The sequence below is a fragment of the Platalea leucorodia genome (genome assembly GCF_965183815.1).
Source record: "Platalea leucorodia genome assembly, chromosome: 1".
Taxonomy (NCBI): Eukaryota; Metazoa; Chordata; class Aves; order Pelecaniformes; family Threskiornithidae; genus Platalea; species Platalea leucorodia.
The window spans coordinates 17752126-17775404 of NC_138823.1; the positions used below are offsets into that span (position 1 = coordinate 17752126).

The following is a 23279-nucleotide window of genomic DNA, read 5'->3' on the forward strand; positions in this document are numbered from 1 at the left end:
GTCTGCCAAGGTGAAGAGCATTACAGAATTGATTAACATATGAAAGTAGAGAGTAAAGTGCATGTTGTAGGGATTCTCTTGGTATGATTTTTTATTTTACAGACTAAAAGAGTAGACCTATCAAAATCAAACTTCATTGTTTGTTTTTTCCATTCTTGGAATTAAGAATGTATCTTCTGACACGTGCATAGGTGTCTTACATTCTGCTAGTCATCACTGAAAAATATCCAAGTTATAAAAGTGCATGTTGTAGGGATTCTCTTGGTATGATTTTTTATTTTACAGACTAAAAGAGTAGACCTATCAAAATCAAACTTCATTGTTTGTTTTTTCCATTCTTGGAATTAAGAATGTATCTTCTGACACATGCATAGGTGTCTTACATTCTGCTAGTCATCACTGAAAAATATCCAAGTTATATCATCTTGCAGTGTATGAATAATTCTCTTTTGTTACACTTTGGATATGGAGTAAAAGAAGTAAGTGGAACTGTTATATGTCATGGAAGTTTAAATTTCATATATATCTATGAATAGGAACAATTATTGGATCCAACATGAAGCATTACATTCCCTAATAAGTAATGTATCATCTCCCAGATGATATCAGGTCCCAGATGACTGGAAGCTAGCAAATGTGTCACCACTCTACAAGAAGGATCAGAAAGAGGATCCAGGGAACTACAGGCCTGTCAGCCTGACCTCGGTGCCAGGGAAGGTCATGGAACAAATCATCTTGAGTGCCATTACGCGGCACGTGTGGGACAACTGGGGGATCAAGCTCAACCAGCATGGGTTTATGAAAGGGAGGTCTTGTTTCACTAACCTGGTCTCCTTCTATGACAAAGTGACCTGCTTAGTGGATGAGGGGAAGGCTGTGGATGTTGTTGACTTGGACTTTAGTAAGGCCTTTGACACTGCCCCCCACAGCATCCTCCTGGAGAAGCTGGCTGCTCACGGCTTGGATGGGTGCACTCTACGCTGGGTTAAAAACTGGCTGGACGGCCAAGCCCAGAGAGTGGTGGTGAATGGAATCAAATCCAGTTGGCGGCTGGTCACGAGCGGTGTTCCCCAGGGCTCAGTGTTGGGGCCGGTCCTGTTCAACCTCTTCATTGATGACCTGGATGAGGGGATTGAGTGCACCCTCAGTAAGTTTGCAGGTGACACCAAGTTGGGTGGAAGTGTCCATCTGCTGGAGGGTAGGAAGGCCCTACAGAGGGACCTGGACAGGCTGGATCGTTGGGCCGGGGCCAACTGTATGAGATTCAACAAGGCTAAGTGCCGGGTCCTGCACTTGGGTCACAACAACCCCATGCAACGCTACAGGCTGGGGGAAGAGTGGCTGGAGAGCTGCCTGGTGGAAAAGGACCTGCGGGTGTTGGTTGACAGCCCCCTGAACATGAGCCAGCAGCGTGCTCAGGTGGCCAAGAAGGCCAATGGCATCCTGGCTTGTATCAGGAATAGTGTGGCCAGCAGGACCAGGGAGGTGATAGTGCCCCTGTCCTCGGCACTGGTGAGGCCACACCTCGAGTACTGTGTTCAGTTTTGGGCCCCTCACTCCAAGAAGGACATCGAGGTGCTGGAGCGTGTCCAGAGGAGGGCAACGAAGTTGGTAAAGGGTCTAGAGCATAAGTCTTATGAGGAGTGGGTGAGGGAGCTGGGGTTGTTTAGCCTGGAGAAGAGGAGGCTGAGGGGCGACCTGATTGCTCTCTACAACTACCTGAAAGGAGGCTGTAGTGAGGTAGGAGTCAGTCTCTTCTCCCAAGTAACAAGGGATAGGATGAGAGGAAACAGCCTCAAGCTGTGCCAGGGGAAGTTTAGGTTGGATATTAGGAAAAACTTCTTCACTGAAAGGGTAGTCAAGCATTGGAACAGGCTGCCCAGGGAAGTGGTTGAGTCTCCATCCCTGGAGGTATTTAAAAGAAGGGTAGACATGGTGCTTGAGGACATGGTATAGTGGTGGACTTGGTAGTGCTAGGTTAACGGTTGGACTCAATGATCTTAAGGGTCTTTTCCAGCCTTAATGATTCTATGATTCTATGATTCTATGATCTCACAAGGCACTTTCTCATTGTTTTGGCTCTGGTTTTTTTTTTGAAAAATATAATTTTATTTTGGTCACAGAAGACCTATTATTTGAGTTTTTCTTTATAGTTTGCATTGAATTCACATAATAGTACATATGTAACTGATAGCTATCCTGACTTAAATACAGGAACAGTGACACAGGTTCTGAATTATGGAGCTGTATTATGATGCTGAGCCAAAGTTCACACTGTGCTTTCCACACTTGGTCTGGAGAGATGCGTAGAAATTAACAGTGCATGTTATTTTTTTTTCAAGTCTCTCTGTTTTTTCTCTAATTCAATTAATTAGGCCTCAGCAAGAGATTTATAGGAAAAACTAAATTGATAAATATATACACACTTAGCTATTTTAAATTCTTATTCCAGTAACTATATTTGGTAGAAGATGTTAGATTCCTAGGATGAAGATCTTATGATGAGTAAATAGTTCAGTTTTGTAAAGTGACTTGCACACAAGCTGTATTCCAAAACATTTTTAAAGTGTTAAATAAAACAGCTGAGCTTAGGTAATAAATAATAACACATAAAGGAGATTTAAAAATAGTTTGAGTACATGAGGGAGATGTGGAAAAACATAAATAAAACAGACTCCTAGCAATGAAGGTTGATAACAAATGAAAGTGCGTAGGCACTGAAAATGAATTCTCTAAGCTAATTTGCAGTAGAAGGTAAAATTTGCTATACATGTCAGATGAGGCAAACTAAGCCCTAATTACTCTCTAAGAGGATCTTCCATGCCCTCTTTGTCCTATATATCTAAGATATACTGATATTTGTAGTAAAAGAGTAATCACACTTCATAAGAGGCATTTTTTCTCATCATTGGAGATAAATATGAAAAAGCCAAGATAAAAATATTGGATTTTTCTGTTGTCAAGAATAGTTACTTTACAGTGTAGCAACACAAAGTGTAAAATCTTAAGAGATTTCTGCTTAGTACTTCAGAGAAAGGGGTCTCTGCACATTTAAATGCTCAACATGAAGACAAGCTTGTGAATGTGCCATAAAAAAGATCATTTAATGAGCTCAAATATATACATGTGTGTATAATTAAAGAGATGGCATCTGGTTTGTTTGTTTGTGGTTTGTTATGAAATGTGCATCTCTGAAAGAGCATGCTGAGCAGCTGAGTACTTTATGCTTTATCTCAATTGATGAAATCCCCCTGCTAGCAGAGGGGGCTTGCTTTGAGTACGCTTGGGGAAGAGAAGCTTCGGGGGTGCAAAAGGCAAAGCAGGAAAACTGGTCTAATATTTAAGGGATAAGAGAGCAGAAAGCCTGGAAGAGGGGATGTAGTGGAGATGTACAGTCTGACTGCAAAACTGGTGGAAAGAAAAAATATCCTAAGGACCTAGAGGAGTTAGGAACTGCTGTAACTGAGCATTAGAGCTGAGAGCAAGCATATAGAAAAGGACCTGTCCTGCCAGGATATAGTGACTTGGGGGAGGTCTTTTTATAATTATTGTTTTCTATTTTTTCTCAGAAAATGGATTTTCTATATACAAAGAAAATTGCTTATAGTCCAAGAAATTTGGTTTTTAAATGCAGGGGCCATTTCTGACATTTGGGGATGTTCATGTTAAAAAGGATCTACTGCCAGATCCACCTTTCAGCTGTGACCCACTGCACTGATTTTGGCTGGGACAGAGTTAATTCTCATCATAGTAGATCTACAGTGTTATGTTTTGGATTTGCGACCAAAACAGTGTTGACAACACAAGGATGTTTTAGTTATTGCTGAGTAGTGCTTACACAGCATGAAGGCCTTCTCTGTTTCTCGTGCTGCCCCTCCCAGCAAATAGGCTGGGGACGGGCAAGAGGTTGGGAGGGGACACAGCTGGGACAGCTGGCCCCAACTGACCAAAGGGATATTCCATACCATGTGACATCATGCTCAGTGATAAAAGCCGAGAGAAAGAAGGAGGAAGTGGGGGATATTCAGGGTTATGGTGTTTGTCTTCCCATGTAATCATTAGGCGCGAGGGAGCCCTGCTTTCCTGGAAATGGCTAAACACCTGCCTGCCAAAGTAGCCAATGAATTCCTTGTTTTTCTTTGCTTACATATGCAGCTTTTACTCTATCTATTGTCTTTATCTCAACACACAGATTTTCTCACTTTTAAACTTTCCAATTCTCTCCCCCATCCTACTGCGGGGGGAGCGAATGAGCGTCTTGTGTGGGGCTTAGCTGATTACTGGGATTAAACTACAACACTCACTTAGAGTCAGTCAAAACACATAAGCTGTTCATCTTAATATTTTATTTAGATATAGAAAAGCTTACTAAGTTCTTTCTGGTTACAAATACACAATGCAGTTATTTACATGAGATAATATAATGATGCAACAGATAGCTATTTCACATTGAGTCTTTAAGTACACAGCTTTCATAAACCAGAATTATTGATTGGAAAAAGCTTGTTATTAATAAATAGCCTTTCAGCCTCTTCCATTCCCCAAATCTGGGGAGGAGCAGCAGAAGGTTAATAGATCTAATCTGTATCAGACCTGCACCAAAAGAAGACTAATTTATTTTGCTCTGGCTGCTTCTCTTCCTTTTTACAAAAAAGGGAATTGATGTAAATACTTTGCCTCATAGGCAACCAAATTTAGTCATAGATGTTGTTTATATATATTTATTGGCAAAGATGCTACCATATGTCTTTACATAAACAGTATGGAAAACACATTTGTTAGGTGGGTGGGTTGTTTTGCATTAAGTGGCCAGGATTTGTATTAAAACATGGGCTTTACCTTTCTATATGCAGTACTTGCAAAGAAGTATTCTGATATTTTTTAGAAATCATGAACTCCAATGACATATTTTATTTAAGGTTGATGTAAAAATGGATTGTTAACTTTTATTTCCTTGTTTTTTTTTTTTTAGGATTTATTTATACCTGTGGTGGAACTTTAAAAGGACTTAATGGCACTATAGAAAGCCCTGGCTTCCCATATGGATATCCAAACGGTGCAAATTGTACATGGGTTATAATAGCAGAAGAAAGAAACAGAATACAGATCGTCTTTCAGTCTTTTGCTCTAGAAGAAGAATATGATTATTTGTCATTATATGATGGGCATCCTCATCCTGCAAACTTTAGGACAAGGTAAAGAATAAACATTATCAAAATGTAACATGTATTTGTATCTTAAAAATATCTGAGAAAACAGTTAAAGCTAATATTTTAAATTATGGATTCTTTCTTATTTAGACTTTAAGGTGCACTTTCTGTAATTAATCATAAATGTCTTAAAAAAAATGGTGTGCTTTAATTCTAGTTAAAGTAAGTGCTAAAATTAATCTAGGCCTCATATAAAATTTGTCTCAACAAAATGTAATTAATTAAGAAGCATATGAGCATGTATATAAACTGAATATAAACTGAATATGAGATTGTGGAGGTCTCAGTTTGCATGATCTAATAGCGGTGGAACTTCTGTAATCTTTGCAACAGGAGGCTTTAGAAAGAGATCAGAAGAAGATAATGTATTTAAGACAGAACAGATAATTTTTTTGCAATTGTGTATGAGCATCTTCTAACACAAAGGAATAAAGAGTGAGAAAAACAGTTTGAAAAATCAAGACTGATGTGTCACAACATTTATCAGTGTCTACTTCAGAGTTCTGGAAGGTTGCAACTTGAGGGCTACATAATAATTCTGCAATACCAAGAGTTATGTTATCCATACGTTTACTACTTATCTTTACTATCATCTATCTTGACTTCTGTAAGTCAAGTTGTCACCTACCTAGACTTCTGGAAGACCTTTGACATGGTCCCACACAATATCCTTATATAAAAGAGGGGGAGAGATGCTTTATAAGGGCAGATAGCAATAGGACAAGGGGGAAGTTTCGAACTGAATGAGAGGAGGTTTAGATCAGACGTTAGGAAAAAATTCTTTACTCAGAGGGTGGTGAGGCACTGCAACAGGTTTCCCAGAGAAGTTGTGGACGCCCCGTCCCTGGCAGTGTTCAAGGCCAGGCTGGATGGGGCCCTGAGTAACCTGGTCTAGTGGGTGGCATCCCTGCCCATGGCAGGGGGGTTGGAGTTAGATGATCTTTAAGGTCCCTTCCAGCCCAAGCCATTCTATGATTCTATGATTCTATCATTCTATGATCTTTAAAGGTCCCTTCCAACCCAAATCATTCTATGATTCTATGGTTCTATGATACTGTGAAGAATGTAATATGTATTCCTAATCAGGGAACATCCAATTTCATTTTACTTTGCATAGTGCTGCTCCAAAAAAGGGATGTGTTTTCATAATATTATATGGCAAGTGTTGATTCATTGTTAATGATACTACTTTTTTTTTAACTCTTGTGTAACAATCCAGCATCTATCTACTACAAAGAAATGTAACATGGTACAAGAAAGAAATTAGAACTGTAAAATTCTTCATCTCAAACCTGTGCAGGATGTGAATACTGTTTGTCAAATGGGTAATGTGGTGGGTTGACCCTGGCTGGATGCCAGGTGTGCACCAAAGCCACTCTATCACTCCACCTCCTCAGTTGGACAGGGGAGAGAAAATATAAGAAAAGGCTTGTGGGTTGAGATAAGGACAGGGAGATCACTTGGCAATTACTGTCATGGGCAAAACAGACTCGACTTGGGGAAAATTCATTTAATTTGTTACCAATCAAATCAGAGTAGGATAATGAGAAAATAAAAACTAAATCTTAAAACACCTTCCCTCAACCCCTTCCTTCTTCCTGGGCTTAACTTTACTCCTGATTTTCTCTGCCTCCTCCCCAGCAGTGGTGCAGGAGGACGGAGAATGGGAATTGTGGTCAGTTCATCAAATGTTGTTTCTGTTCCTCCTTCCTCCTCAGGGGTAGGACTCCTCACACTCTTCCCCTGCTCCAGTGTGTGTCCTTCCCACGCGGTGCAGTCCTTCAGGAGCAGACTGCTCCAGCGTGGGTCCCCCACAGGTCCACAGGTGCTGCCAGGAGCCTGTTCCAGTGTGGGCTTCCCATGGAGTCACAGCCTCCTTTGGGCACATCCACCTGCTCCGGCATGGGGCCCTGCACGGGCTGCAGGTGGACCTGCTCCACCGTGGACCTCCACGGGCTGCAGGTGGATAGCCTGCCTCACCATGGTCCTCACCACAGGCTGCAGGGAAATCTCTGTTCCAGTGCTTGGAGCACCTCCTCCCCCTCCTTCACTGACCTTGGTGTCTGCAGAGTTGTTTCTCTCACATATTCTCACTCCTCTCTCTGCTGCTGTTGGTGTTGCCCAGCAGATATGGAGAAATGTATCTCTAATGAAATTGTTTTTCTTCGTATTTCTGTTTCCATTTGTATTTTCCTGTTTCAAGAGTGTTTGTGTGCTATTCTGATACCAGCTACATGAAAGAGGGAACCCATACCTAAAAGATTTGAGGGTTGTCTTTCACAAGAAAAATAAAGAACCTGTCATTTTCCTCCTTTCTGCCGACTCCTCAAAAGATAAAATTTACATGGAGGAGCCCAAAAAGGCCCTCACTGTCAGTCAAGACTTCTATTGGTGAATCCACTTCAAATCATAATCTCGAAGAGTATGTGAACAGTGTTCTGCACAACTGCAAAAGAATAAAACAATTATTACTGTTAGGAACTTATGGCTCTTACTGAGCTACAGTTTTAATGAACATCAGAGAAAACAGGTGAAGGAAGCTAGGGGGATGGAAGGAAGAGGAAAATAATATCTTGCAAAGGCAGAAAGTTTTTCTTTGTGTATCTTGTTCAAGCTACTGAGAAGGTTTATATATGTTTGTGTGCACATGTATGTTTGTATCTATGTATATCTATCTGTACACATAGATATATAGGTACCTATCTACCTATATAGATATACATGTGCAGGATTCTTCTTATATTACGCTAAGCCTTCAAAGCTGGAGCTTTGGGATACATTTTTTTAAAATGTCAATATCTTGAGAAGAAAGTCAAGGAAGCCTGGCATGCTCAAAAGTTTTGGTATTGTGAATTTAGGATGCTACTACATGCAGGTGAGGAAAAGGGTAAGGAGTTCTGTAGCAGAGAATAGAATAAGTCAGCACTTAAAAAGGAAAAGATGACTAAGCCTCCATATAGGTCTTGAAATAGACTACTTTTGCAAGACTTACAAAATCTTACCAGCGTGTGGATGCAGCAGAAAAATAGTACACATTTGCGTGAGTGGAGAATTGGGTTTTAAAGTAAGAAAGTGTGATAGTGAAATTATGAAGGCTTTGCTAAATCTTTCATGGTGATGTTTATTTTCTCAGAATGCTGTAGCAAGTAGTAAGGTGATGTTTCCTAGGGTTTCTTTTTGCAAAAGGTTTTTACTTAAACAAGTAAAGTTTTACCGAGGTACAGTTGCTTGTGAAAAGTTTTTTTCTAGCATGACAGTGGATTTTATCATTTTACTTAGTGACACTAATGAAAGTGTAATCAGATTTCACTAGTCACCCTCCCCTTAATTTTGTAACAGACAAAAAATTTTCAGGGGACTATACAGGTATATTTGTAAAATATGTAACTGGACAGCTAAAAAAATTGTCTCAGATAGACAAGGCCACTCTATTACTACTTCAATATTTTGATTGAAAGAAGTTTCTATATGACTGAAAAAGATTTTGCAGTTGGGCTATTTGTGAAGCTCATGACCTCTGACTCCATCCTCATCCAGTTTTGTACTTCTTTGTTTAATTGTTCTCCTCAGAAATGACTGTTGTTGAAATTTGCGGTCATTGACTGTCTTCAGTGAATGCTTAACAGCCTTAACTGGTTTAGACGGCACTTAAATGGCAGCTAAATAATAATAAATGGAAGAGAAACATGTCAGATATGGTCATTACGGAAAGTGTACAGTCAATATTACACTTTCATCCTTGTGTTACTGTATATGCTTGATTTAGCATATTTAATATGCTAGATTTTTGCCTCAAACTATAAATAGAGAAAATATAGAATATTTTAAAGCTGTGAACTAAACACAAAAAAAATTATCTTTTCATAACTCATATTTGTAATGATGTACAATAAAATCTGTTTGCAGAAAGATAGCATTACTTACTGTATTTGAACTTTCAGCAAAATTTCATACTTGGGAGTCTTTCTGGGTCGTGTCATAGACACACTCTGTTTTTAGGGCTTTCTTGTTGCTCTCCCTGTGCATCTTTGTAACTTTTATGTACCCTTTCTTTCACACTTATACATCTAGCTCCCTCAAAAAAAAAAAAAAAAAAAAAAAAAATCAGGGTTTGGTTTTATATGATTACTTTTAAATGGCAACTTTGTATACACCTTATCTTGGAAAGTAGCTAATATTTCTGACTGGTAGATTCTGAGTCAAAAAGTGTTGCATTTCCAGATAGAACTCGTGTTCCACTTTTTAAAAATTACTGCCTTTCACATAATTTTTATGTGTTACTAGATGAATCATTTCAGCCAAGATTTTTGACAATGCAGATCAATAATATGTTTTCAATTTTCTGGGTGCCCAGCTTGAGAAACAAGAGTTTTGTTTGCATTAGTGATAAGAAATCTCACTTTTAAATGAAGTAAACGTAAGGTATGATATGAACTGATAAAACATCACATAAATCAACTGCTTTGCAAAAGCAAATTGGTATCATCTGATGATACCTCTTACATGTTATGAGAATATTTTTTAGTATAAGTTTTAAGTAATTCACTATAGTAGCTACTGCCATATATTAGGGAATGGCAGGAGAAGGGCTGCTCCATGAGGGGCACAAGCCAGGAGCCGAGGGTCTCACTGACAGGGCACAGTCCTGCAGGGGCTGAACATGGGTGACAGAGCTAGGGGCTTGTAACAGGGTCCATCGACAGCGCTGTACATGGCAAGTGGTGAACCAGGTCCAGGGTCCCTCCAGGGAGTCCAGCTGTGAGCAAAAAGAAATGGGACCATCTAAGCTCCCCACAGAGTAGGGCTGAGAGATTCATACAGGAGGCAGGGACAGGGACAGAGCTGTAGCAGGGTCTGAATGCCTCAGGGTGGGCTGAAATGGAGTCCAGAACCCATGGGCAGTGGTGGGTGGTAGTCCCATCTGAGCTGGTCAGGGCCAGGAAGGTCTATTGGTTTCCTCAGGGTCCTGACATCGCATAGAAAAATCTGGGAGAAAATTATTTAATACTTGCATTTAAAGCAAGATTTAGATATCGTACAAAATAAAGTATGGGACTAACTATACAAGTTTTTCATTGGGTACCCTTCATGTTACTCCTTGAATAGTCATATGGAAACAACAATTAATTTTAAACCACGCTATTAGTGTCAGTGATATGGTGCACATGTAGGTGGATGAGAGAATGGCAACCTCAATTCTGGCATTTCCTTGCAAGTATTTTACTTTACACCTTGGCTAATATTTTGTTTTCTTCTTTTTTTTTAAATAAATTTCTGAGCATAATGCATAATATACTATCAGTAAATACCAACGAGTATGTTTGTGGGTTTTTTTAAGGAGTAAGGTGCTTAGAATTGAACACTACTTTAAAAAAAGATATCATACTCAATAGTTTTCTAAAATATAATTTTTTGCTCTAATTAGTTACCCCAACTCACAGTGTGATATTAGAAATAGATTTAAATAATTGAATAATAACTTGTGATAATATCCTCAAGCTCTGTTCATAGTTCCAAGGAAATGCATTTTCCAAAATTACCAATACCTAACCAATTAATTGATTTGACATTTAAATATTCATCACAAAATTAATATTGCATTGAAATCAATGAAACAAATTCAGATTTATTTTAAACAGAGAAAAAATGCATACCTGCTGCAATTCTATTGGGATAAATTGAATAATTCAATCCAGTATATTTCTGACTCATTCTGTTGACTAAAAGAATCTTTCCCATGTTTATGTTCAGAAAGCAATTTTGTAGTAGCCAAAATTTTATATTTTCTAAAGTTAAAAATAAAATTATTTGGAAAATTACAAGTCTACCAGACTTTTCTAGTAAAAAACATCAGAAAATTTCACTATGTGTGGTCTTCAAAGGGACAGACATGGTATGGGAGTTTGGAAAGCTCTGCTGTTAGCAAAAAGGTATAATCATTTTGTGACAGCTATTCATTCATTTGCATAAGTGAAAAGAAGTATGAATATGTTTATCTGAAAAACATGAGAAGTGGAGGTGTGACAAACTGGCACAAACTGGAATTTTTGAACACTTAATAAATATATATTTTGCTTGTGTTTGAGAGCCTGCAAGACCAGCATGTATCTGCAGAGATATTTTTAAATGTTGATGTGGTCACTGTGTCCAAAGATTTAATTGGATGAATTAACAACTATTCTCTACCCACTTATGGTTAATTTCCTCTTAGGAAATTTGAATGGAAGGATGCTTTAACATTATCAGTGTTTAAAAGGTGAGCTAATATTAATCTTTTCTAATCTCTTGTTTTTAAGCAAAATGAATCATCCTTTCATCTACATTCCCTGCTGAGGCAAACAAGAATCTAATGCACAGGTTTCCTGATCAGTTCTTCTGAGCTGCCTAGGAGAAATCCACTGAAACTACTGGAGACATCCACTGCCTTTTCTCTAGCGATGAATTGCTTTCTCCTAAAGCATCTGACTCCCTGAGTAGGCATACATTTTTAACATTTATTCCCCAACACTTGAGGAGAAAAAAAGTTTTCAGAAGATTAATAAGTAGATCTTTAAAATTTTAGGATGCTCCAAGTGTTAAATGTAATTGGGTATACTCTCTTCACCCTAGTACTTCCAAAGGTTTGAATCAGGTACTGAACAAACAGACTCATACTTTGATAAAAGTATTGCAAACTACTCAAAAAAGAAATCATTATCACATAAAAGAGGAATAAGCTCAAAACTAAACTTAAATAAAACTAAAAGACTTTATTTTTTTAATTCCAAAAGCATATGGCACAACAGCTATTGGTCCACTTAGAATGGGTGGTACTGACTATAAAATTAAAATTAATTTCTTTGGTTCAATTAATTAAGAGCAAAGAAAAAAAATAGGAGTAGAAATATGTAAAATTACAACAAAACCTTAATATTAATTCATATTAAATACTGTTAGGGTTGCAGGCAGGTGAGTTGGCTGCTTTCTTGGCTCTGATCTGAGGTTATGCTAACTGAAAAGGGCATGGAAAACTATCAGACATGCCAGGACAAGAAGCCAAACCAGCTGTTCTGACCGTAGCATGGGAGTTGGACCTGCTTCAGTGGTCTAGAGGACCACAGTAGGAGCAGGATGAGTGCTTTCCCCAGCTGGTAAGGCAACACTCACATGGATGAGTTGAGCACCCTGTTGTCACCCCGTCAGTGCCTGCTCCTGGTCTGATAGCATTGTCTGATACCTGTCTCTCCATTAAATATGTGCCAGGTATTACTGACAGCATAATCAAACATTGTGTTTTGGCTCAAAAACAGTCATAAATTTGAGGTATATTTTCTCTGAATAATTTATGTTGTTTTGATTTTACAGTGTTGAAATAGTAGCATCATCCGTCCTTTTTTCTACATCTAAAATTTCATTGAAAAACATTCAGGGCATGGGATAAATTAAAACAAAACTAAACAAAACAAACAACAAAAAAACCCCACAGTGAAGTCAAGGATGCTTTAGTAATTTTATGTTCTTACTTAAAAAATAAATAGCACTAAGTAAAATACTAACAATTCCCAATTTTAAAAGGGAAAAATGTATTTCTGGAAGACTAGATTTTGGCTATAAAACTTTCTCTTTTTAAAATGTAAGAATTATAATTTACCTCTTACCTGTGCTACATTATCAAATTATCAAATTATATCAAATTATCTTACAGAAATTTTGCGAAGAAGGAAGGCTAGCAAAAGAATGAATGTTGGCAAAAGCAGAAACTTCCAGTGCCCTGATTTAAAAGCTCTCCTTGTTTTCCCATTTCTTATTTTAACTCTGCTGAATACGTGTTTCTCCTTTTAACAGAGAGAAGTATGGGTCAAACAGGCAGCAATTAGGCTATGCTGCTAACATTAGTGCAACCTCCAGCTTGTTACATGTCCCCTAATGCCACCCTGGTAGCTACAGTAATCTTTTTCTTCTTCTTGTCCTTAGAACTTTAACCTTAATTCTTTGTGAAGATTTATATCTATGTTACATCCTTTACTATCTCCCAGCCAAACTCATTACCTTACTTTTTTCAGGAATCTCTTATGCTATTATTTGTTAGCAAGTGCTCCAATCTTTCTTATAATAACTCTCATCAAAACCAGAAGACAAAAAAAGCCCCACATTTGTTCCTCGCTTTTACCTCCTTCTTCCTCCACTTCTGCTATGTTGGGGTTTCCACTTACAGAATTTCCTGACTTTAAGACTTGTTCTACTTGCTCTTTCCTTTCCCACTTCCTTTGTCTTTAGGTGATCTACAGTACTAAAAGATGTAGTACAGGGTGTCCAGAGCCAGTGCCAATGTCTTGGCTGGGCAAAATGCCACGATGGTGTGTTGATTCTCCTTTTTGAATCCAGGTTTTGTTGTATCTTGCTCCATTTTACTTCATGTATGTGTATTCTTTTGGCTTTTTTTGTTGTATGTTGCTCCATTTTTCTTCATGCATGTGTATTCTTTTGGTTTTTTTGTAAGTTCTTTCTCATATGAACAATGCCTTGTTTACTTAAACCATATAAAGATCCTTTCTGAGTATTGTTATTGTTTGGCTTATATTATTGCCATTTCAAATCCTGTTATTAGAGTTATCCTCCAAGTTAGTTCTGTACCTTCCATCTACTATCATAACAGTTGCTCAAGTCAGCAGACTCAGTACTAATAACATAAAGAAAAAAAATGGCAGCTCTTTCTTTGAGGTTCTAGATTAAATCTGACAGAGACAAAATCTCTTTGACTATTTGTTTATTAAGCCTTTAAGACATGTCAGAGTAGAATATTTGCAGTCTTTCAGGTCTTCATTCCCATCTAACCTTGACAACTGAAAATGTACAAAGCTTCCTTTTTCACTCTCCTGTTTAAAACTTTTTGGATATTGATGTAGACCAAGAGCTGTTGATAGGGAGACAATGGTCCATTTACTGAACCTCAAAAAGTCTCCATTATCATCAGAGGCAACCGTAGCTCTTTGAGTTTTTTCTGCTCAAGCTGTTTATTATGCCCTAAGTACATGTAGTGTTCTTCTCTCGTCACTGTTCACTTTCTGCCCAAACTGGCAGCCAGAGCAGAAACTATGAGCTAATTAGGATGAAATTAAGGATTCAGCACTTTGGAAACACCTTCAAACAGCTGATCACTGAGTCATTGATTTTTCTTTCAGCTGATCCACAGTTGTCTCGCTTTCTCCATTATTTGCATGGAAAGAGAAGAAAGGAAGGAATTTCACTTGAGAATTTAGGGACCAGTGAATAAAACCTAATGGGACAATACTCTCCTCTTACAAAGAAAGAGAAAATAAAAAGGTATAAGTGTTAGTCAAAGACCAATGAAGAGACAAGGAAACAGAAGCAAAAGAAAAACAAAGACCAATGCAGACTGAAGGAGGGAACAATGGCAATTAAAAAAAAAAGAAAAGAAGGCACAGTGAACCAGCAATCAAAGTGCAAAATGATGAGACAGATAACAGAATTGAATGAATCTACACAAGAAAATTTTCACTGCATGAACAAAAAATAAATACAGCAAAGGTATAAACAGAAGATATGTAGAATGTTGAAAATGGACTAAACATGGGTAGTGACACACAGTAATAAATACAGCAAAGCTTGTAGGTAAGAGAAACAAAGATAATTTAAAAAAATGTAGCAGAATGTAATGGTAAATAGGATTCAGCTCTGATACATGGGTTCTGAGTAGGCAAGACATTTAAATGGAGATTTCTTTTTTTTCAGTCTGAAAAGTTTACTTTCTGAAGAAAATACATTGAAGCAATAAAATGTTTGTCATTTTGATTATAAATACAAAGCTGAAAGAACAATAGCTCACATCAATTATGCTATACTCCTGGGAATATTTTGATATGATGTTAAATTTCTAGATACCCATTGAGAGTGAAATGTAGAAAATTAAAACTGATAAAAGAAAGTACTTGTCCAGACAAGTTGGTCTCTTGACCTTATGCTTATATTATTGCAAAGAAGCCAAGATTTTAGCAGGTTAGGAAAAAATGGTTAGACACTCATTCAGCTAGCAAGGAAGTCCAAAGTTAAATTGTGAGGATTTAAAACCAAACCCAAACCCAAACCCAAACCCAAACCAAACCGAAACAAAACCAACCAACCAAAAAATTTTGATAATTATTTGAAGGTGAAGGTAACTTTCTGCTAACTGACCTTACGAAGAGACTTTCCCATTACCAGCCTTCCATGGAATATCTTTCTCTGATGTAAGTGGGATGGCCAGTTTGGCTACTGTAAGTAGCTGATGGATATTGGACTAGCTTGTTTACTTGACTTCTCGTGTAATCCAAGAAAAACCTTTTTTACAGCCTCTGAGAATTATTATCTTCTTTGGAAAAGCTGGTAACTAACATTATACAGATGAAGATTGAATATACCAGTTTTATAGGGAGATGAGTGTGTGAGAACCAGCTCTGCTAAATATTAATTATTCTTTCTTTTTTTTTTTTTTTTTTTTTGCATTGCTAAATTGCTTTATGGCATTTGAAACAGTCTAGGAAGCAAAGTTGATTTTTGTTGTGGAGACCACTTCTATATAACACACATATATGACATTATACCACAGCATGCCAGCACAGACTGTCTGTGGCCATTAGTCTTCCACCTATATTTCAGCTATAAAAGGGGGAACAATGATAGTTCACAATAATAATCTTGTCCCAGAAAGTTATAGTCTATGGGAAATACTCATTCTATTACAAGAACATCTAACTATTGGGCTTGCTTACATGGCAGAAAGGCAACTGTTAAACGGGTTGTTTCACCTTGTGTTGTTGTAGTTGACAATATCGATAAACATAGCTCATGAAGTTGATAATTGAATCAGATGTATCTAGAGCAATCATATACTATTACTAAACTAAACTCTGAATGTTTAGTTCCTACATGAATAGCCTATATCTATTGTTTTTGAAGAAAGTCATGATCATTTTATTTTAACTGGTATGTCTGCAGAAAGCCAAAAGAAATGTATGAGTGTTTGTGCAAATATACATGTGTGTGTGTGCATGTGTGTATATTTACATATACATTTATTAGAATGAAGTAATGTCTAGGTATAAGGCTTGAACTGGAGAACTTTTCTCTCTGTCTCTGATATTTGTCTTAAATTGTGTATGTGATTGCTTATTACTGAAAAGTGGCTCCTATAGATTACATTAAGTAGCACAGTTTGAAGTGAATATTTTAGCATCCAAATTATTTATGTATATGTATGTATGTATTTATGTATATTATTTTATTTTATTATTTATTATTTATATATATTATTTTATTTTACCTAAGTACAAGCTAATGTCAGCAGTATAATAGAAATTCCTGAATCTGCTGACATGGAAGAGCGGCTTTTCTTAAAAAAAAACAACCAACCAACCAAAAAAAAAACCCAACAAAAAACCCCTCCAAAACCCCAGAGATTCTTTCTAAGTGTTAGTAGCCTCAAAAAATTATCTCCAAATCTGCTGTCAGTTCTTCTGTAGTCAGTGCAGGTCTTCAGGACCTAAATGTAGTGACATAGATAGTTAGGCAAAAATGTCTTTTTCATCAAGATTTACAAATTCAGTCATGAATTTATATAATTTTCTTATATAGTTTTGACCAAATTACATGACTCCAATGTACTTCCCTTTTTGCATTGTAAAACACATATACTACGCCTCTACTTTTCAAGGAGTATAGGAAAATTAGCTTGATAACATCTATACAAAGGACTGAAGTAATTTTGGTAGTTAAATATTGCTTCCTTATAATATGAAATTAACTGTGCATAGAGAGGAATGTGTATTTTATCCAGTTTTAAACAATATCAGAAGTTCCTCTAAGATAAGATAGATTTGCTTTTCTTGCTCACAGTTTAAAGTCACTTTCTGTACATCTGCCATATTAAAACTATATAAGTAGACTAAATTTTAACTGAGACTTGCAAGCAGAGAATCCTTATTTCCTTCAGGTCTTTTCTAATGCTATACAAAAGGAATCTTTTCTTGGACAAATGCTGCTCATTCTTATCCATGGCCTGCAAGAAACCAATAAAGACATCTGTTGCTAAAACCTGCAGATGGATCTTTCTCTAATACTTTTTTACAAGGTGATTAAAGTTGTTGATGAGAACATCTCTCTAGAGTAACAAGCGTCTATGTACAAAGAATGGAGATCATATTTTTGGGTGGAATATTGGGTGTTGGAAAAAGTGAAATGAAAAGGGCTCAGTGAGATGATCTAAAAACACTAAGTGTAAAAATAAGGAATGTTGTGAAGAGATAGCATATATATATAATCTTTCCTATATGTCTTTTATTACATCAGTTTCTAAAAAAAGTGAGAAACTTCAGTGAGCAAGTAAGATATGACAGGAATGAGAAGAGACAGATGCTATAAAGGGTATAGCAGACCCATGCAAACTCCCAAATGGAACTCTACATACACAAAAGTGACAAAGTCCTGAGTGAAAACAGCTGTACTTCTAGGTTATTTCTGTGCTGCAAATGTTCATATAATGTAGTATTTCAGTTGTCATTTAGAAAGTAGCTGTTGATAAACTGCGAAAAGAATTGTACAGCTTGAAGGCAACAGTAAATATTAAAGGACACAATTTTCAAATCTTAACCACTGAGACAAGCTTTCTGCTATGGCAAAATCTGGAATTAAGTCAAAGTATAGTTTTTTTAAAAATTTAAAACTAAGTCATTTCTTAGGTTACTGCCTTCATAGGAAGTATGCAGTATGGTAATCCAACTCTATAAATATAACCTGGATGAAAAAGTCACAGTGACGTGCCAATCAAGGTAATTACCTCTCATAGCCATTTGATAATTGCAAAAATATTCTTTGCCTAGTTCCAGTGCCATTGTAAACATGTACAGCAGACCATGTGAAAATTAATCATGGCTGTAATAGTTTCTATTAATTATTTTTATTTCCTCTGTGATTTCAAGTAACAATAGGAAGTGAAAATATATTTAAATATAGAATTGAAAAAATGTTTAAAATATAAAATTATCACACAATCCTCCATGCCAAGCAAAAAAATAGAAAAATCAAGTAAACTTCTTGATTGGCCAAGATACAGAACTCAGAGGTATGAAAAATAATATTATTCACTATGTAAACAAGTTTAAGTAAGTTCTTTTTCCAAATGAAATAGTATAAAAAGTATTATAAAAAGGTACTACGTTTCCACAGAGAAATACTATGTACATGTCTCATTCTCCAGGTGGGTATTATAAATTCTGTAATTATGGTTACAGATGGGGCAAATAATTAAAATTGAGATGTGTCTTTTTTTTAAAGTTAAAATGGAAAACAATGGATTTGACTAGGCTTTCCCATGAAAAATACGCTCTGAATGTAGTTGTACCTTCCTCTTTTCACAATATCGCTTTCACTGTCAAACTATTGTCTATAATTTATCTCTTATTCCATTCATTCCACATTCTTTAGTAAAATTGTTTTATCCATCTCTGTCCTACCTTTCTAAGTCCACTTTAATTAATTATCCTCTTATAATTTTTTTTTAATTTACCATTTCCTATTTGTAGTTTCTATCTGTGAAATTACAACTTTTGAAGATCACTTTTTTTAAGTTTTCACAGTGGCCTTAACTAAAATTACAAAAAGCTCTCAACCAAAAAATCCAGACAAGTTTCTATTTGTATCACAGTATTTGCACCTGTAATAAGCAAGATTCTGATTGATAGGCTTTCAGCTTTGGGTATATTGAACCTTGGATTTACATTTGACATGATTGTTCAGTTTTATGTGGAGGATTTAAAAAATTCTCTATCCTTGTGTTTTGGGTGAAGTAGGTTTAATCTTTCTGTGACTAAGGTTTTCTCGATGGTTGTCTAGGGAAATTAAATCTGTTTTTTTTTTTCTCAGAGTGTTATTGGACATTGCTTTCTTGTTGTTTAGAACCACACTAGGTTATCGATCAACGTGCTGTAATACTAGGTTTCATTATTATGCTAATGTGATCCAGATTTATATGGCAGTGGTTCTTAACACTGATTTATGTAGTGCAGCTGTAAGAAATTTTTTAACTGATATTAAGCCATGAAGAAGCCATTTCAAAAACAGAGGAGTTACTGGTTTTTTTTTTCAAAATAATTATAACCCTCAACACACAAAAAAATTATTTATTGTGCTTTTTGTGTGTTGTTGGGTTTTTTTAATAAAAAATGTGTTTGCTTAAACAAAGTTCTTTTTTCAGATTGGTATTTAGAGAAGTAGTAAAAGTTTTACTTTGTAAGGAAAAACAACATCATATTTTAAAATCACTGTAACAGTGGAACAGTACAGATACTCACACAGCAATGTGTTCTTAAAACTGTAATTATTTGGTCCCTGCTGCAATAATAGTTCTGGTTATTCCTCAATATTTAAAAATGTTAGAAAAACATTATCTTTTTTTTCTTTTTAACAATAGTGCAACATCGTATGCTTTCATGCATAGCAGAATAACATGCAGTAAACTACATTGTCAAGGCATATAGGAAAAAGAGAAGAATATTCTAGTTGTGCATTTATTGTTGTCATGGGTAAGCTGCATTTTGTCCCTACACTGATGACTTCTGGAGTGCTTCTCTATGTTTATTATTACTATTAGGGAAAAAAAGTACCCCTAAAACTGTAGAGCTCTGTACTTTTACATGCTAACTAGCCTGCTTCAGATAGGTGCTGTTTTTCAGTGGTCCTTTGTGTGGTCCTTGTGTGAAAACCAAGTAAAAGCTTGGTTTTCAATTACTGAACAAATGCAGATCCTGTTTATTTTAACAGGAATGTTCAGAGCTAGTTTGGAGAGCAACTAAAGGTGTGACTCAAAACCCATGGAAATTGGTGGGAAGATGCTGACTAGTTACAATGGGTTTTGTATTAAATCCACTGAACTAAGAATCTCTGGTGTAGGGGTGATAATGTATATAAAAAGTGGTGATGGGAATGATACACTTATTTTTTAATCAATTTTAAATCTTTATTAATTTTGGAAAGATTTCTCCTTTGTTAGATCAGTTAAGAGAAGATTTCCAAAAGTGGAGGTTAGAATAAGGTACCAGACACCCTTCTGTTACATTATATTGGATGTAAAATGTTTCACTGTCTTTCATGTAACAAAAAATTCCTCTCATAATTGCTACTTTTTTCTTTTAATTTCATGTCATAGGAGATTTTTGAAGAAAGCAGTCAATTAATTTGAAAAATTATACTTAATTATTGAAATATTTCTTTAACAAATCTGAAACTTAATTATACTGTGGAGAGGTTTTTTTTCTTCCTAGAAAGTATTCTGTTTTTTGTTTTGTGGGATGGAAAGGGAAAAAACTCCATGTGCATTGATTGTCTGTAGGGGAAGGAGAAAAATTTAAAAGGAAAATCTACATTTTCCAAGTCCGAAGTTTTAATTTAGATTTTTCTCCTTTGGAATAGGGACCTTATTTTTCTATTTTAAACTCAAATATGGTTTTCTTAAAAATGCTTTTCACTTGCCTGCTTGAAATTTTGCTTCGGCATTTTAGATACAATAATCAATATGGAATTAAATATTTACCTGCTATGAGACTGAAAATGACATGTTTATATTCCTTACACTATACACGTTGTGCTTACGTAATAGATGCCTTAATTTACAACCCTTTACTTTTCTGGTTTTGTAGAGATCATTATAGGCTCTCATTTACAGCTTGGTGGGATAAATAGTGTCTTGAGTGTCACAGCTTTTTTCCCAGATCTGTCTGTCTTAGAATTTTAGATCTGCAATTGAAAAACCTTTTCCATTATATCCTGGTTTTCTTCTCCTCCACTCTGTGCTTTATTTGGTTGTCTCTGTTGCCCTATGCTTTTCCATTTTTTTCCTGTGTTCTGAATCCCTTCCCCTCCCATGCAATTATAAAGTTTTGCTGCTCCTCTACCCGCCCCTGGCAAGGGCATTTCAGAATGGACATGGGAAATGGAGAGCTTAATTTCTCACTGCAGTGGTCAAAAATAAAATCTTTATACATACTTCTTTCCATATGCTCCAGATCTCTCTGTAGAAAGATAGCAACACCCAATGTTGGAGGAGAGATACCTTCCTCTAGCATCCTCTGGACTTCCCTCTCTCGCTCTCCGCTGCATACTCTGCCTATATTTTCTCCTTTAAAGTAAACAGGGGACAGTGAGAAAAGTAGGTTGTTTTTGAGTCATAGTGCAAGTTTTCTGGAAGAAAAGGAATGAAATAAAGTCCATGTATTTTTTTTTTTTTAGCTATTGCAGTCTGTTTTCCAGCTAATTTAGCTGATGAATTGATGGGATTTATTCTATTTGTTGTTACTCAATGATGACTTTATATGTTAAGACAGTGAGTTTTTCATACTAAAAGCATAGATTCTGAAATATGTGCAGGTAGCTTTTCCTCCTTCACATGCCCTTCTACTACAACTTTATCTCTGTACCAGAATAGAAATAACACGTGTGGTGATAATGTCACAAGCATTTTGCTCATGGATGAATTCCAAAACTCCACAGAATATTCAGTATAAATTGAAGCTGTTCTGGAAGTTCCTGGCACCTACAATAGTGATAAGCAAAATATGGCATCTCTCCTTTCCATATTGTGCTATTTTCACACATTAAGGCAAAGTTACAAAAGACAGTTGAGCTCATCCAAAAGCTTGATGTCACTTATAGAAGCAAATCCCACTCCCATATTCCTCTGACTTTAGCTGTGTGATCCTTCCCTTACTTCTATCGGCTCTGGCACTCACCAGGCATATCCCTTTGCTTCCCTTTGCTAACAGAATTGGGTTTATTTTTAATGGATTAGTTCATGGATTAGTTCTTCATCAGGGTAGTTAAATGAACTAATTCACAGAGGAGTGTGCAAATCACTAGAACCAGTGTGAAGTCAGTGTCAGAACTGTGGGAAAATTCGAAGGAGCAGGCTCCCCTCCTTTGGTGTTTAGAAAGCTCCAAGATCCGCTAAAATGTACTGTACATCTTTACCCAACTTTAAGAATATGAAGAGAATAAACTTTATTGTCATAATATTCTAGCTGCTAGAGGCTAAAAATATGTAGTTTGCTTCATTATTTTTTAATTCTTGTTACTTTAAGGACCTAGAATATTTTCAAGTGCTCTGAAAGTAATTGTTTTGATATGTTTTGTTTTGATCAGTTTTTCTATCCAAGAAGTAGGCAAATCCTCACCCTAGAGATTTTTAAAGACTATTTGTATGGCAGTGAGATATCTGGTTCTTTTTACTTACTATTTGAAGTTCTTCTTGCTATTTTTTATGTATTAAAATAAATGGACTGTTATAGGAAAGAAAATTATTTATAAAGACTGTTTCATTTCTAATGCTAAAAAAAAGTGGGGAGTTGTATCATAAAAGTTTCACACTGATAATGGATAGTGGCAGTTTTTAGAAACATGCTCTGTAAAGAATATAATTATCATGCCAGAACCTGATGAGTAATTTATTGTTTAGTTCAAAGCAGCTGTTCAATTAAAAATGTTCAGCCTTGACCTATGATCATTATTTTAAAATAATAGATTGCATGAGCAGTTTTGCATTTTGACAGGGAAAAATTATCATTTGACAAAAATAAATTAGTTCATAAATCATATGTCGATTTGTTAATGAATTGTTGAATAAAGTATAAAATACTTTTATTAACATTTTCAGTGAGAGTAAAACTTGAACCCAGTCAGCCACTTCTGCTCAATCTTGCTTGCTTTGTTTTATAGGCTATTAAGACAAATTGTATTTACTTATTTTAAACTGATTGAATAGACATATAAAAAGTGTAGGAGTTACTCTTATTCATATTTGAATTGGAATTCTTTTAAAGAAGCCTTTGCATTCCTTACTTTCTTCCTAATCCAATGGATAAGTAACTGCTCCCTTGGAAGGAAAATTGGGAGATCAGACATCAGTTGAACTTTATGAAGATGCTGCAGATCAAGCTTGCAATACTCTCAGCTGCAATTCAACACCTTTAATAACTTCTCAACATGTACATGTGCATGCGCACATGAACACCCAAAAACTTAAATATTAATTGGATTCGGACTTAA

The 23279-nt window shown here is 36.1% G+C and overlaps 1 protein-coding gene across 1 annotated transcript in view; it reads left to right on the top strand.

The window, feature by feature from the left end:
• Window positions 1-23279, top strand: part of CSMD3 (CUB and Sushi multiple domains 3) — a gene marked incomplete at both ends in the record, with an annotated part of 751074 nt that overhangs the window by 83946 nt on the left and 643849 nt on the right. The window contains one exon of the mRNA XM_082307341.1: window positions 4973-5195. Within this exon, the coding sequence (XP_082163467.1) occupies window positions 4973-5195 (223 nt within the window). The remainder of the gene's footprint in view (window positions 1-4972; window positions 5196-23279) is intronic.